At 43.5% G+C, this 15,631-nt stretch overlaps 1 protein-coding gene across 1 annotated transcript in view; it reads right to left on the reverse strand.

Moving 5' to 3' along the window:
- Positions 1-2,904: 2,904 nt before the first annotated feature.
- LOC149457666 (vomeronasal type-2 receptor 26-like) overlaps positions 2,905-15,631 on the reverse strand; it is a 70,073-nt gene continuing 57,346 nt past the window's right edge. The window contains exons 8-9 of the mRNA XM_089683395.1: positions 6,178-6,301; positions 2,905-3,799 (exon numbers count right to left, since the gene is read on the reverse strand). Coding sequence (XP_089539521.1) covers positions 2,907-3,799; positions 6,178-6,301 — 1,017 coding nt within the window. The 3' untranslated portion in view covers positions 2,905-2,906. The remainder of the gene's footprint in view (positions 3,800-6,177; positions 6,302-15,631) is intronic.

Below are 15,631 nucleotides of genomic sequence, written 5' to 3' on the forward strand. Positions count from 1 at the left end.
CATCTGGTTGTTGAAGTCCACCCCTCCCATGTTAAGGTTATAGTCATGGACACAGAGGGGCTTCTCAAAAACACCAGCGGCAATTTGGATGGTCGTGTCTGCGTGAAAAGAAGACAGGACGGAAACATCCTGTTTGTCCTTCCACTTCACTGCGAGCAATTCCTCATTTCTCAAGCAGACTTTTTCCCCCTCTCTAAGATTGGTATTTACAAGCCGTTGGGGGAAGCCCCGGCGATTAGGTCACACGGTGCCACATGCACCAATTCCAAGATTCTACAAAATCTCTAATTAGTGGCACGCTTGAATAGAAATTGTCCACTTATAAGTGGTGCCCCATATGGAAAAAGGATGACACCAAGTCCCAAACTATCTTGCCACTGCTCCCCATGTAGTCTGGGCATCTGAGGGGCTCTACGTGACTATCTTTTCCCTCGTAATTCCAAAACTTATATGTATAGCTTGTTGCCCTCTCACAGGTCTTCTACATCTTGACCCCATATCTGGGATGCTTGCTGGGTAGAAATTGAATGCAAGGCGGCCAGAAAGATTAATGAGGGACTCATCAATGCAGATGTTTTGCTGGGGAATATAGACATCTGCATGTTTTTGGTTAAGGTGATTTATGAGGGGTCAAATTTTGTGGAGCCAGTCAAATTCAGGGTCACCCTTAGGATGACAGTGTATTGTCATTGAAATGCATAAAATGCATTATAGTCTCATATCTATGCCTGGCCATGGCAGCAGAGAACACGGACATATGATGAATTGGGTCTATGGACCAATACAACCACAATTCATTTTTTTTTAGTAATGCCCATGTTGAGGGTTAGGCCATAAAAAATGTTAAATTCAGAAACGAATAGGTTTCCATGCGAATGGTCTGGCAAGGTTTGAATTTGGGTTGGCGGCGATAATCTATTGTGCATATAAATTGCTTTGATCCACAATCAATGCATATAGATCTTCCGTGAAAAACAGCTAAAAAAAAACAAGGGGAGTAGTTCAATTTGCTGTTTCCACCTGAATTCCGAGTTGAGCAGTGAATGGGGGATGCTGCAGAACTTGTGACCTGCCAATCAGGATTTGCAAGCACATTCAGAAGGACACTAGGAGCCCCCCTGGGCCACAAATCTCATATATATACGCAAATCATGTATATATACGTGATTTTGTGCACCCGTGTCGCCTTGTAGCAGTATTACTGCTATAGGGCGGACAGGAAGCTGTTAAGAGGGATATGCCTGCTGTAATTTCATCCTGTGCCCACCTGGGGGAGTTGGCCAGTAGAAGTGCAGCAGAAGAAAGTCAATATATTCAAATGAAGATGGCAAAACCTGTTACACTTTTGGGTAAGACTGTTGATGGTAAAGTCATGAAGAATACTGACTGTGTGATTGCCCAAACCGCTATGGGAAGGACCTCAACTGGGAGACCTACCGTCTGTGTGAAAAAGGACTTGCCTCAGTGCAGTGCCCTGTGTAGTGGGGAGGAAAGGGTTAAAAATTAGTCTGTTGATGTGATATCTATTGATCAGTATGATATTACTGTGTATACACCAGGGGCAGACTGACAACTCATGGGGCCCCCCGGGCAATAGGGGATCATGGGATCCCTGTGTCCTTGCCTTAACTCAAAAAAGCCTATGAAAAAGGTACCAGGGGCATCTCATGGGGCCCCCTACTGACCCTGGGCCCTCGGGCGGTGCCCGAGTTTCCAAACGGTCATTCCACCCCTGGTATAGACCTGTGTCAGTTGAACAAAGTTCTGAATTGAATGAGGTGGGGTGACCACTAAACAGGGTATGCTATCTTCCCTACAAACAGTATATGAGGCAGCAGAGCTGTCCCTAGAAACCTCCAGGGAGCTCTGTGTGTTGGAGCTGGAGGTTGCCCGGGACAACTATGGTGCTGCTCTGATGGACAAGAGGGTATTTGAATCTAGTGTGGAAAATGTGTTAAATGCTAATGATTACTTCTTAATCTTTTTTAGCTTTTTCTTTGATATGTCTGACCAGGAGATCTTAGAGCTTGGAGACATACCACCTTATGGGTCCTACATTAAGCTCCTTGGTTGTTGTAATTCTGAGAATAAAACCTCTGATTGCTCAATGCCCCCCTGGAATCTGTTTTTACTTTAGAAGTTTTCATATCAGGATCTGGCAAGGTCTGGCGTATGAGAGTTGTCTCTGCAGCATTGTATGGGGAAGCCGTATACTCCCTTGTGGCAGCAGTTTGCAAATAAATGTCTACAAGGAGAAAGATTTAGTAGGTCCTATAATGAAAATGTCCTTTAAAATGAAGTAAACCTTTCACTTTAAATGTGAACTTACTGACAACACGCTCTCATCAACTTTAACTAATATTAAGAATGATTTTTAAAATAAACCAAGCAAAATGTATTTATTAATATAGACAAATACATCTACATACAATATAATTACAGTGACCCTGACACCAAACAAAACTACATTAAAGTCAGCTTACGAAAGAACATGTATAATATTTATCTTTCTGGAAGGTGGTGAGTGAAATCTTCCCTCTCTGGAAGAGTGATGGGTGTCTCTGGTATCTGACACTTTAGGATGTTTAGGATACGTTCCCCCCTCTGGTAACTGTGGTTCCTCCTCACTAAGTGACTACATTGTTCTGTAGTGATGTAATGGATGATGGGAGGAACCACTAAACCCAGCAGGGGACAAGGTTTCCAACAAGTCCAAAGTTCCTGATACCAACGGTGTCCAGAGCAAACATTACACCCACTGTCCACCATCTTACTTCATTCCAGAGAAGTAAGTATTAAATATTTATTTATAACAGTTAATTCTCAATACACTAGCAAAATACTAAAATGAACAATAATAGAGATAATGCTATGACTACAGGTAACCCAGTGTTGCTCCTCACATATTAGCGGATAACTGTCTTTGTATTCAGGTCAGGTCTGAACAGAATTATGTAACATTTTGGGAAGAATATACAGCCAAGAAGTCCAGAACTTGATGCCATTATAGCAAAAACCTCCACAGCCACCATGTACTTCCCTCTGGTGCTCAGATAGGCCGGGATCATGGCAATCCAGACACTGCAGAACACCAGCATGCTGAAGGTGATGTACTTGGCCTCATTAAAACTGTCCGGTAATGTCCTGGCTATAAAAGCTATAATGAAGCTCACAGCTGCCAGAAGCCCCATATATCCCAGGACTGAGTAGAAGCCAATAACTGAACCCTCATTACACTGAATGATGATCTTCTCCTGATAAGAGTGAATGTCCTGATCCTGGAAGGGGGGAGAAATAGACAACCAAGTGACACAGATTATGACTTGGACCAGTGAGAAGACACAAATGACAAAATTGGGCAGTTTGGCTCCCATCCATTTCCTCCAGGGACTGCCAGGTTTGGTGGCTTTAAAAGCAATACACACCATGATACTTTTGGCAAGTAGAGAAGAGACGGCAACTGAGAAGATGACCCCAAAAGAGGTGACACGCAGCATGCAGGTTACATCTACTGGATGGCCGAGGAACAAGAAGACACAGAAGAAGCTCAGCATGATGGACACCAGGAGAAGATAGCTCAGGTTCCGGTTATTGGCTTTAACAATGGGGGTGTCCTGGTAATATATAAATATTCCCAATATTAAACCAGTCAGAAGACAACAGAGGATGGAGATGGCTGAAAATACTGGAACAATGGGGTCATCAGTGTAGGAGAGAAATTCCACCACTCTTGGAACACATCGATCCTTCTTCTCATTTGGCCATTCTTCATCAGGACATTTTATGCAATCTTCACTGTCTGCAGGAAGAACAATACAAACACAATGAGCATCAGGGTCAGAGCTTAGAAAACAAATTAAAAAGAATAATTCATTTAAGATATAGAGATAGAAAACTTAAAGGAAGACTTTGAAAACACATCAGATCTCAATGGGGAAAAATATCATGCTGGATATCTATACTGATATGGACGGGGTAATGTGTTAGGATGCAAGAAAGCCCCTTTGATGGAAATGAAAATTATCAACTTACAGAAGACTAAATTCAAAGACACCCTGAAAATCAAAGTGAAAAAATGATGCAGCAGGCTAGTCCATTTTGCTGAAATTTCATTGCAGCAACTCAAAATGGTACTCAGAAGTTTGTATGGCCCCCACGTGCTTGTATGCATGCCTGACAGCATTGGGGTATGCTCCTAATGAGATGACGGATGGTGTCCTGGAGATTTTCCTCCAAGATCAGGAGTTGAGCTCCTGGACAGTCTGAGGTGCAACCTGTCGGTGGCAGAAAGACCAAAACATGATATCCCAGAGCTGTTCTATTGGATTTAGGTCAGGGGAGAGTGGGGATCATTCAGTGGTATCAATTCCTTCATCCTTCGGGAACTGCCTGCATACTCTCACCACATGAGGCCAGGCATTGTTCTGCACTAGGAGGAACCCAGGACCCACTGCACCAGAGTAGGGTTTGACAATGGGTCCAAGGTTTTCATCCCGATACCTAATGGCAGTCAGGGTGCCATTGTCTAGCCTGCAGAGGTCTGTGCATGCCTCCATGGACATGCCTTCCCAGACAATCACTGGCCCACCACCAAAACGGTCATGCTGAACGATGTTACAGGCAGCATAATGTTCTCCAGACCCTTTCCCATCTGTCACATGTGCTTAGGGTGAACCTGCTCTCATCTGTGAAAAGCACAGGGTGCCAGTGGCAGACCTACCAATTCTGGTGCTCAATGGCAAATGCCTATCAAGCTCTATGGTGCCGGGCAGTGAGCACAGGGCCCACTAGAGGACGTTGGCCCCCCAGGCCAACCTCATGAAGTCTGTTTTTGATTCTTTTGGTCAGAGACATTCACGCCATTGGCCTGATGGAGGTCATTTTGTAGGGCTCTGACAGTGCTTGTGCTGTTTCTCCTTGCACAAAGGAGCGGATACCGGTCCTGCTGATGGGTTAAGGCCCTTTCTACGGCCCTGTCCAGCTCTCCTAGACTAACTGCCTGTCTCCTGGCATCACCTCCATGCTCTTGAGACTGTGCTGGGAGACACAGTAAACCTTCTGGCAATGGCACATATTGATGTGCCATCCTGGAGGAGTTGGACTGCCTGTGCAACCTCTGTAGGGTCCAGGTATGGCCTCATGCTACCAGTAGTGACACTGACCCTAGCCAAATGCAAATCTAGTGAAAAAGGGTGAGAAAAGATGAGTCGGGAAAAAATATCAGTGGCCTCCACCTGTAAAACCATTCCTGTTTTAGGGGTTGTCTCATTGTTGCCCATCTAGTGTACCTGTTGTTAATTTCATTAATACCAAAGCAGCTGAAACTGATTAACAACCCCCTCTGCTACTTAACTGACCATATCAATATCCCAGGAGTTTTACTGACTTGATGCTAGACTCGTATTAAAAAGTACTCCTTTAATTTTTTTTGAGTAGTGTATATCAACTGTTTAATTCATGCTTTGTCAGTATAAAAATGGAGATTATATGACTGTCATTGATGGTGTCACATCCCGCTTTTGGGAAATGTTGTATTGTTGTAACCCTGCAAGGAACTATATTATTAAAACAGTATATCAGAGCCATTAATATGATTTTCGGATGCAGTAAATCTTTTTTAACAAATTTTTGTATTATAAAGTATATATAATTTTTAAGCAATATATGTGATTGTCTGTATTTGTTTTCTCATTTTGTCTGTCATAGTTGAGATCTACCTATGATGCCAATTACAGGCCTCTCTCATCTTTGTAAGTGGGAGAACTTGCACAATTGGTGGGGACTAAATACTTTTTTGCCCCACTGTGTGTATATATATAGTGATGTTTTATTAGCTGCATTAAAGTCCCAAGGGGGGTAATTTTTTCTTGTATGTAGTAGTATTAGTAGTGGTAGTAGTTGTAACAATATACAAATACAGCCAGGCAGGGCTGACACCATTTCAATTCACAAACTCCTGTGCGTTGTCAGTCTACAACAGTATTAGGAGCTAACTACATTTCTAGCAGGACCAACAGGCATCTTTCTGTACTTGCAGTGGCTTTACAGATATAAAACATGAGGGAATGTACACTTTACAGGTACATACTTCATATGTTTTTCCCTGACAAACCCTTTAGGTACTGAGGTTACTTCTGACCAGGCCAAAAATAACTCACTAACAAGTACAAACTCTACCAGAAATGTTGGATATCTCTCCTTCCGGACACGGGATGCACTCATAGCAGCATTTATGAATTGAAGATCCAAACTTTTTTCTGCTGCCGGGTAAACAGGGATCTGAGCATCGAGATACCGGAATCTGAAATAAGATATTGTTATTAATATGATGATTATTATTATTTTGCGACGGTCCATCATATCTCATGAGGTTATACAAACTAAGTGTTTCAAATAGTACAGACGTTCAGGTTTGCCTCAGCCATGGGTTCAAGATCAAAGATCTATTCAGGGATAATAGTTTAGTGTTCATGAATTTGAAGGGGTTCATTAATAGATTCTCCAGCACCCAGAAACAATAGACCCTTCCCTCAACAGAAGATCTCTCCCACAATTGACCCCCACAGCAACAATAGATACCCCAGCAGCCAGCATCAATAGACCCTCCAACACAGCCCAGCACCCTTTGGCATTATATACATTAAGTGCTGGAGGTGCCGGAACTGCGTTCCTCGTGCTCCCACTGAACAAAAAGCCCCGGTCCTTTTGCTGGCTCTGGGGTATGAAACAACATTGTAACACAACTTTTTTGGGCACAAGATGACATGGGAGTAACCACCCTTGGGCCTGCCCCTGCAGAGCTGACAAAAGCTCTTCCCCAGAGTGGCTCCTATCTCCTAGGAACAAGCTCCAATGCTGCATGGCATTGTTTTGCCTAACCTTTGTATAACCTCTTAAATGCCTGAAGAGGACCAGTTGTTCATAGAACAACTCATCCAAAGAGGGTATTGAGGGGAGCAGGAGATGGCGGTGACTGTGCTGTCACCATCACCAGCCGAGCAAATGGCAGCACAACCAGCTCCAACAGTTGCCCTGTCCTGTATCCATCACAGATGATATTTACTCAGTTGGGCATGAACTATATATATATACACAGTGAGGAACAGAAGTATTTGAACCCCCTGCGATGTTGCAAGTTCTCCCACTTAGAAATCATGGAGGGGTCTGACAATCACATTGTAGGTACATTCCCACTCTGAGAGACAGAATTAAAAAAAAAATTCAGGAAATCACATCGTATGATTTGTAAAGAATGTATTTGTCTCGCACGGCTGAACAGAAGTATTTGAACCCCTGAGAAGATCCGTGTTAATATTTGGTACAGAAGCCTTTGTTTGCAATTACAGAGGTCAGACGTTTCCTGTAGTCCTGACCAGGTTTGCACTGCAACAGGGATTTTGGCCTCCTCCTCCACACAGATCTCCTCTAGATCTGTCAGGTTTCGGGGCTGTCGCTGAGCAACACGGAGTTTCAGCTCCCTCCAAAGATGTTCTATTGGATTTAGGTCTGGAGACTGGCTAGGCCACTCCAGATCCTTGATATGCTTCTTACGGAGCCACTCCTTGGTTCTCCCGGCTGTGTGCTTCGGGTCGTTGTCATGTTGGAAGACCCAGCCACGACCCATCTTCAATGCTCTGACTGAGGGAAGGAGGTTGTTGCTCAAAATCTCACAATAAATGGCCCCATTCATCCTCTCCTTAACACAGTGCAGTCGTCCTGTCCCCTTCGCAGAAAAGCACCCCCAAAGCATGATGTTACCACCCCCATGCTTCACAGTAGGGATGGTGTTCTTGGGATGCAACTCATTCTTCTTTTTCCTTCAAACACGACGAGTGAAGTTTAGACCAAAAAGTTCTACTTTGGTCTCATCTGACCACATGACTTTCTCCCATGCCTCCTCCAGAATTCTTGCTGTTTCTTAGGTGTTCAAATACTTATGTTCAGCAGTGTAAGACAAATACATTCTTTACAAATCATACAATGTAATTTCCTGAATTTTTTTTTAAATACTGTCTCAGAGTGGGAATGTACCTACAATGTGAATGTCAGACCCCTCCATGATTTCTAAGTGGGAAAACTTGCAAAATCGCAGGGTGTTCAAATACTTCTGTTCCTCCCTATATATATATATATATAAAACATTCCTGTCTATACTTGCTGGATCATGTTCCTGTAGTCAGCTGATCCCATGGTCCAGTGATGTAGAAACATTGCCTTCCTCATGATGGTGGTTGTTAGGGATGGTTTTACAGACAAAGAAATGGTGGCTGGGAACCTGCTACTGCCAAGTCATAAAGGGGTCTGAATTTATCAGCTACAAAGGTGCAATCTGTAAAACCACCAACATTTCAAAGGTGGCTAGGAGTAAACAGAAAAACTTGCCTGCTCACTGGTATAGCTGAAGATAACAGGATGGGGTTGGCAGAATCTGAACATGGTCATACCCTAATCTCTCTGTATGTTAACTAATTTCTCACTTAAACCTGAAACAATTGACTACTGATGTGATACTTTTTTAATTTGCACTAACATACAATTTTGAGGACAAGCTTTCGAGGTATGTCCCTTTCTTCATGCTCTACGCAGTTGAGTACTGCCTGGACCTTGAAGAAGGGGACATACCCCGAAAACTTGTCCTCAAAATTGTACAGTGGGGCAAAAAAGTATTTAGTCCCCACCAATTGTGCAAGTTCTCCCACTTACAAAGATGAGAGAGGCCTGTAATTGGCATCATAGGGAGACCTCAACTATGAGAGACAAAATGAGAAAACAAATCCAGACAATCACATTGGCTGATCTGGAAATAATTTATTTGCAAATTATGGTGGAAAATAAGTATTTGGTCACCTACAAACAAGCAAGATTTCTGGCTCTCACAGACCTGTACCTTCTTCTTTAAGAGGCTCCTCTGTCCTGCACTCATTATGAAGAAATTCATAACTCAGTCTATTTGTGCAATCTCATACTGTGACCTGTGGTATCAGTGACACCTACTGGTGAGAATGAGAAATGCACAACCCAACTGAGCTTAGGGGAATGTCAAATAAAGAAACTGTACAATCAATTTGCACTAACTACAGCCCAGCCAAAAACTACATTTGCAAAGTAGCCCCAGTTTAGGACCCGGGGGCTACAAATACCAAAAGCAGAACTAAACTCTTTCAATCAATATTATCTATCTTTCATTAACATATATATACGTTGTGGTTTTTAAGTGGTCTACTGAGGTTATAGCCATAGCTGTCAGCTATAACCCGGGTATTTTTGCAGCAGCTGCCGCTCTTTCTTTTAACCTCCTTAGCGGTATTCCCGAGTGTAGCTCGGGGTAAAATTTCAGTACCAAAAGCGGTAACCCTGAGCTACACTCGGGAATACACTGCGGCGTTCTCCGGGGGTCCCTGCAGCACTTACCTTGTCCTTCGCTCCCGCGATGCGTCCCCTGCAGCGTCCCCGGCCATCTCCTCCGGCATCCGGCTTCCGTGTTACGGTCCCTGTGACGTCGGGACGTACGACGGGAAATTGGAAATTTTTAAAAAATGTCATTTTTGCTGTCATTGCTTTTTCAATGCATTTCACATACATTTTGTCCCGAGTGCTTTGTCCGGCGCCCTGCCTGCATTTTTACTGTTCTTTCTGCCTGGAAACTGAGAAACGTCCATGGCGTCCAAAAAGCGTCCCTTTAGGTCAGACGCGGTTTTAGACCGGCTAGAGAACAGCGATAGTAAATCAGAACCACTTGCAGAATTGAGTGATAATGATTCGTGGGGGAAATTCCTCATCAGACACTGAAAACGATTCTGCGACTGAGCTCAGCGATGTGCGAACTTGGCGCTCTATTTCACATTTCAGTGTTTTTGGTTTGATTATATTATTGAATTACATTTATTATTATTATATTATTATTTTTTATGATTATTTATTAAATTATAATTTATGATTTCGTATTTCAAGTTTTATCCTCCCCGGGATGTTTACTAGACTCTTGTTCGGACAGATTTCAGGGAGTTATTCCTAAAAATTACAGCCTACAATAAAAAAACTACATATTTCCATGCAAAAAAATGTACCGCTTTCAGCACAGAAAATAGGAAATAATCATACCGCCAGGGTGGTCCAAGTAGTGGATTTGCCACTGAATAACCTTTAGAAGCAATGGGAGAGGACACCCCCCTCCTGCCTCATTTCGGTAGTTTGGGGGCTTTCCTGCCTGATCCCTGGAACCAATTCAGTGCTGGCGGTGGCTGGTCATAAAGATGGATGAAGATAAGATGGCCACCACCCATCTCGATGGCCTAGGACAGTGGTGGGCAACCTTTTTTTTCAACTGAGCCAAATCTCGCCAAAACCACGATTGAAATTTATTTTGAGAGCCACATTTTTAAAACTGAAAATACATAGGATGGTACACTGTTTTTAGTTTCAATAAGTTTTTATAGTAATTCATCCCCCATAGTAATTCATCCCCCCTATAGTAATTCATCCCCCCTATAGTAATTCATCCCCATATAGTAATTCATCCCCCATATAGTAATTCATCCCCCATAGTAATTCATCCCCCATAGTAATTCATCCCCCCTATAGTAATTCATCCCCCATAAAGTAATTCATCCCCCATAGTAATTCATCCCCCATATAGTAATTCATCCCCCATATAGTAATTCATCCCCCATAGTAATTCATCCCCCATAGTAATTCATCCCCCATATAGTAATTCATCCCCCATAGTAATTCATCCCCCATATAGTAATTCATCCCCCATAGTACTATTCCCCATATAGTAATTCATCCCCCATATAGTAATTCATCCCCCATATAGTAATTCATCCCCCATATAGTAATTCATCCCCCCTATAGTAATTCATCCCCCATATTAATTCATCCCTCATATAGTAATTCATCCCCCATAGTAATTCATCCCCCATAGTAATTCATCCCCCATAGTAATTCATCCCCCATAGTAATTCATCCCCCATATAGTAATTCATCCCCCATAGTACTATTCCCCATATAGTAATTCATCCCCCATATAGTAATTCATCCCCCATAGTAATTCATCCCCCATAGTAATTCATCCCCCATATAGTAATTCATCCCCCATAGTAATTCATCCCCCATAGTAATTCATCCCCCATATAGTAATTCATCCCCCATAGTAATTCACCCCCCCCTATAGTAAAATATCCCCATATTAATTCATCCCTCATATAGTAGTAGTAAGTAGCAAGTAGTAAGCCAAGTCCTCCCTGTGTCAATTCACTTACCTTTGCTCCGCGCGTTCCTCTCGCCGTGTTCCCGTGCCGTTCCGGTCTTCAGGGCGGACTGTGAGAGGAGCCTAGCTCCTCTCACGTTCGTCACGCTGCCCCGCCTACACACATCCTGACAGCCAATCACTGGCTATCAGGATGTGAGTGGCAGCGAGACTGGCCAATCATTGCATTTGAGCGCGCTGCCCTGGCTGTTTTTTTTTTGGATCACGCTGCAGAGTCCCTGCCGCCAGAGAGGAGGGAGGGGAGTGGGCGCCCGGCACACAAGAGCCGCATTAAAGCGTGTAAAGAGCCGCATGTGGCTCGCGAGCCGCGGCTTGCCGACCACTGGCCTAGGAGAACCAGAGTGACACCATGACGTCCCTTCCGTTTCTGGATCAATGTTAAAGCCATTTTCGTTTTCTCAAAGCAAAAGATCAAAACTTTTTTTGCTTTTAAGGGTAGAACAGAGATTTGGGGTCTTATAGACCCCAGATCTTTCCATAAAGAGGACCTGTCGTGCTATATTGTTATCGCAAGGGATGTTTACATTTCTTGCAATAACAATAAAAGTGATTTAAAAAAATTAAAGGTACAGTGCAAAAAGAAAAAATGTAATAAAATAAATAATAATAAAATTATTTAAAACACCCCCCCCATGTTTCGCGCAGTGGTAAATGCATATGGAGGTCACGCCCACATATGTAAACTATGTTTTCATCACACATGTAAGGCATTACCGTGAATGTCAGAGCGAGAGCCATATTTCTAGCACTAGATCTCCTCTGTAACTTTAAATTTGTAACCAGTAGAAATTTTTAAAGTGTCGGCTATGGAGAGTTTTAAGTTCCGTAGTTTTCCGCCATTCCACAAGCATGCACAATTGTAAATCATGACGTGTTAGGTATCTATTTACTCGGCGTAACATCATCTTTCATATTTTATGAAAAGATTTGGGTATATAATATGTTTTGGGGGTTTTTTTAAATTCATGAAAGTGTATTTTTTCCCAATCAATTGCATTTAAAAAACCGCTGCGCAACAACCGTACGACATAAAAATTTGCAATCACCACCATTTTATTCTCTAGAGCCTCTGCTGAAAATATATATCATGTTTGGGGGTTCTAAGTCATTTAGATTTGATTTTTACTTGTAAACAAAGAGTGTCAGAGAAAGACGTGGTCTTCAGGTGGTCACAGAAGATGGCACAGATAGAAAATGCTAGGGAGGTGTATTAGTCTCTGTTCAGAATCTTCCATCAACTGTCATACTGACTGACCTCACTGCCACACCTAATATCTCACAACTGTCATACTGACCGACGTCACTGCCACATCTAATATCTCACAACTGTCACGCTGACTGACGTCACTGCCACACCTAATATCTCACAACTGTCACACTGACTGACGTCACTGCCACACCTAATATCTCACAACTGTCATACTGACTGATGTCATTGCCACACCTAATATCTCACAACTGTCATACTGACTGACGTCACTGCCACACCTAATATCTCACAACTGTCACACTGACTGACGTCACTGCCACACCTAATATCTCACAACTGTCACACTGACTGACGTCACTGCCACACCTAATAATATCTCACAACTGTCACACTGACTGACATCACTGCCACACCTAATATCTCGCAACTGTCACACTGACTGACGTCACTGCCACTCCTAATATCTCACAACTGTCACACTGACTGACGTCACTGCCACACCTAATAATATCTCGCAACTGTCACACTGACTGACATCACTGCCACACCTAATATCTCGCAACTGTCACACTGACTGACGTCACTGCCACTCCTAATATCTCACAACTGTCATACTGATTGACATCACTGCCACACCTAATAATATCTCACAACTGTCACACTGACTGACATCACTGCCACACCTAATATCTCGCAACTGTCATACTGACTGACATCACTGCCACACCTAATATCTTGCAACTGTCATACTGACTGACGTCACTGCCACACCTAATATCTCACAACTGTCATACTGACTGACGTCACTGCCACACCTAATATCTCACAACTGTCATACTGACTGATGTCACTGCCACACCTAATATCTCACAACTGTCATACTGACTGATGTCATTGCCACACCTAATATCGCACAACTGTCATACTGACTGACGTCACTGCCACACCTAATATCTCACAACTGTCACACTGACTGACGTCACTGCCACACCTAATATCTCACAACTGTCATACTGACTGACGTCACTGCCACATCTAATATCTCACAACTGTCATACTGACTGACGTCACTGCCACACCTAATATCTCACAACTGTCATACCGACTGACGTCACTGCCACATCTAATATCTCACAACTGTCATACCGACTGACGTCACTGCCACACCTAATATCTCACAACTGTCATACCGACTGACGTCACTGCCACACCTAATATCTCACAACTGTCACACTGACTGACGTCACTGCCACACCTAATATCTCACAACTGTCATACTCACTAATGCACATAATTTTCACAATCAGCAACCTTCGTTGACTCCAAGAATGACGCTATTCATGAACAGACACATTTACATGTTTATCCTAAAATAAGGCAAAAATCCCTATAAATCCCAATTATGAATCTCCTCAGCAGACTAGATGTAGCCAGGTGCCGGCTATATCATTACACCATTCAGGGACATTCACAGAAGAGACTTTCATCCTTCTCTGCCTAGAACTGGGACCGCTACATCAATTCCTGTTAGCAGAGTAGATTCAGTTTTTCTGACAGCAGAGGATCTTGGGACCTGTAGTCCTAGAGCCAATACATCCTGTATTCCTGAGTGCTGATGGAACTACAACAACCAGAAAGCTGGCAAACAAGAGGGATGCTGGGAAAGAAGATATATTCTACAGCAAGGGACTGGCTCGCTCGCTGGATTCAGAGCTGGACATAGGGGGATAGCCGTTTTCCTCCAGAGACAGATTTCTGGCCTACTGCTGGGGGACTCTGCACATCAGTTCAGCACAGCGGTGACACAGATCACCACACTGGGATCACATCAGTCTTCTCTACACTGGGATTTCACTGTCCGGTCTTCACACAGATATCTCTGCTTGCCACGCTAACAGGCTGGTAACTCTGCACTTCCCTGCAAACAGTCAAGAGCCTAGGCAAGTCTCTCAGTCCTAGGAGACCATACTATCCATAGGATTGATGTCCAACTTCTTCTTGCCATCACTCTAGAGACACTGCATGCAGACACCTTTACTCCTCAGTACTAGAAGATATTTGCTTTGAGCAGTACCACAGATTATCTTTTTAACTTAATTGAATTACCAATATTCACTAATGCTTATGGGACCCACCATTGCTAGCAGATGACAGTGGATATCACCATATCAGAAACATTAAACATTGCAGGACTCAAATGCAAGAATTCTGTCTCTTGCATTGTTATTCAATACCAGCCTTTCTCAACCAGGGTGCCACCTGAGGTCCTCAGGGGTGCCGCAGCATCCTGGCTAACAGAGACATTCACATCAAAACTGTGAAGTAAAACAAGAAGAAGCGCACCAACCTTGCGCATTACCTCAGTAACCAAATTTATTTAGTAAAAGAATGGTACTCACAAACAGCGAATAAAAACAGGCATGTAAGTCCTCCAAGGGACTTCAAAGGCAAGAGGCCAGCGCGAATCCCATCATGGGGGTGGACACTCAGTACCTCTGACGCGTTTTGAAGGTCATGCCTTCTTCCTCAGAGCTCAGAGCATGACCTTTGAAACGTGTCAGCTGTACTGAGTGTCGACCCCCATGATGGGATTCGCGCTGGCCTCTTGCCTTTGAAGTCCCTGGGAGGACTTACATGCCTGTTTTTATTCGCTGTTTGTGAGTACCATTCTTTTATTCAATAAATTTGGTTACTGAGGTAATGCACAAGGTTGGTGCGCTTCTTCTTGTTTTACTTCACAGTTCTGTTCGGGCTTCCCCAGCCTTGGTTTGGAGCTGCACGACCTTGTATGCCCCGGTGGTTGTTTTGTTGGGATTTGATCTGCTCACCACCGGCCTGGGTCCCGGAGCGCAGGAGATATAGCATTTAGTACATTCACATCAAAGCCAGGCTCCACATCATCCACCGAACATCGGTATATCGGGAGCTCGGCAAAGACAGTCTCATGTGGATCAGAGGGGGGGGGGGGGCATCTTCCAAAATCCCAAGCTCTCCACCTCCTCCTACAGGGCAGAACTGGCATTGCAGTTCCCAGCAGTGAGTGCGGGTACCATACTGCACATTTTAAAAAGGCTGTGTATGTGTGTAGATGTGTACTGTGTATATATATATATATATATATATGTGTGTGTGTGTATGTTTGTATATATACA

This window comes from Staurois parvus, unplaced genomic scaffold (genome assembly GCF_062004578.1).
Source record: "Staurois parvus isolate SC_StPar_1 unplaced genomic scaffold, SC_StPar_1.0 ptg000308l, whole genome shotgun sequence".
NCBI classification, from domain to species: Eukaryota; Metazoa; Chordata; class Amphibia; order Anura; family Ranidae; genus Staurois; species Staurois parvus.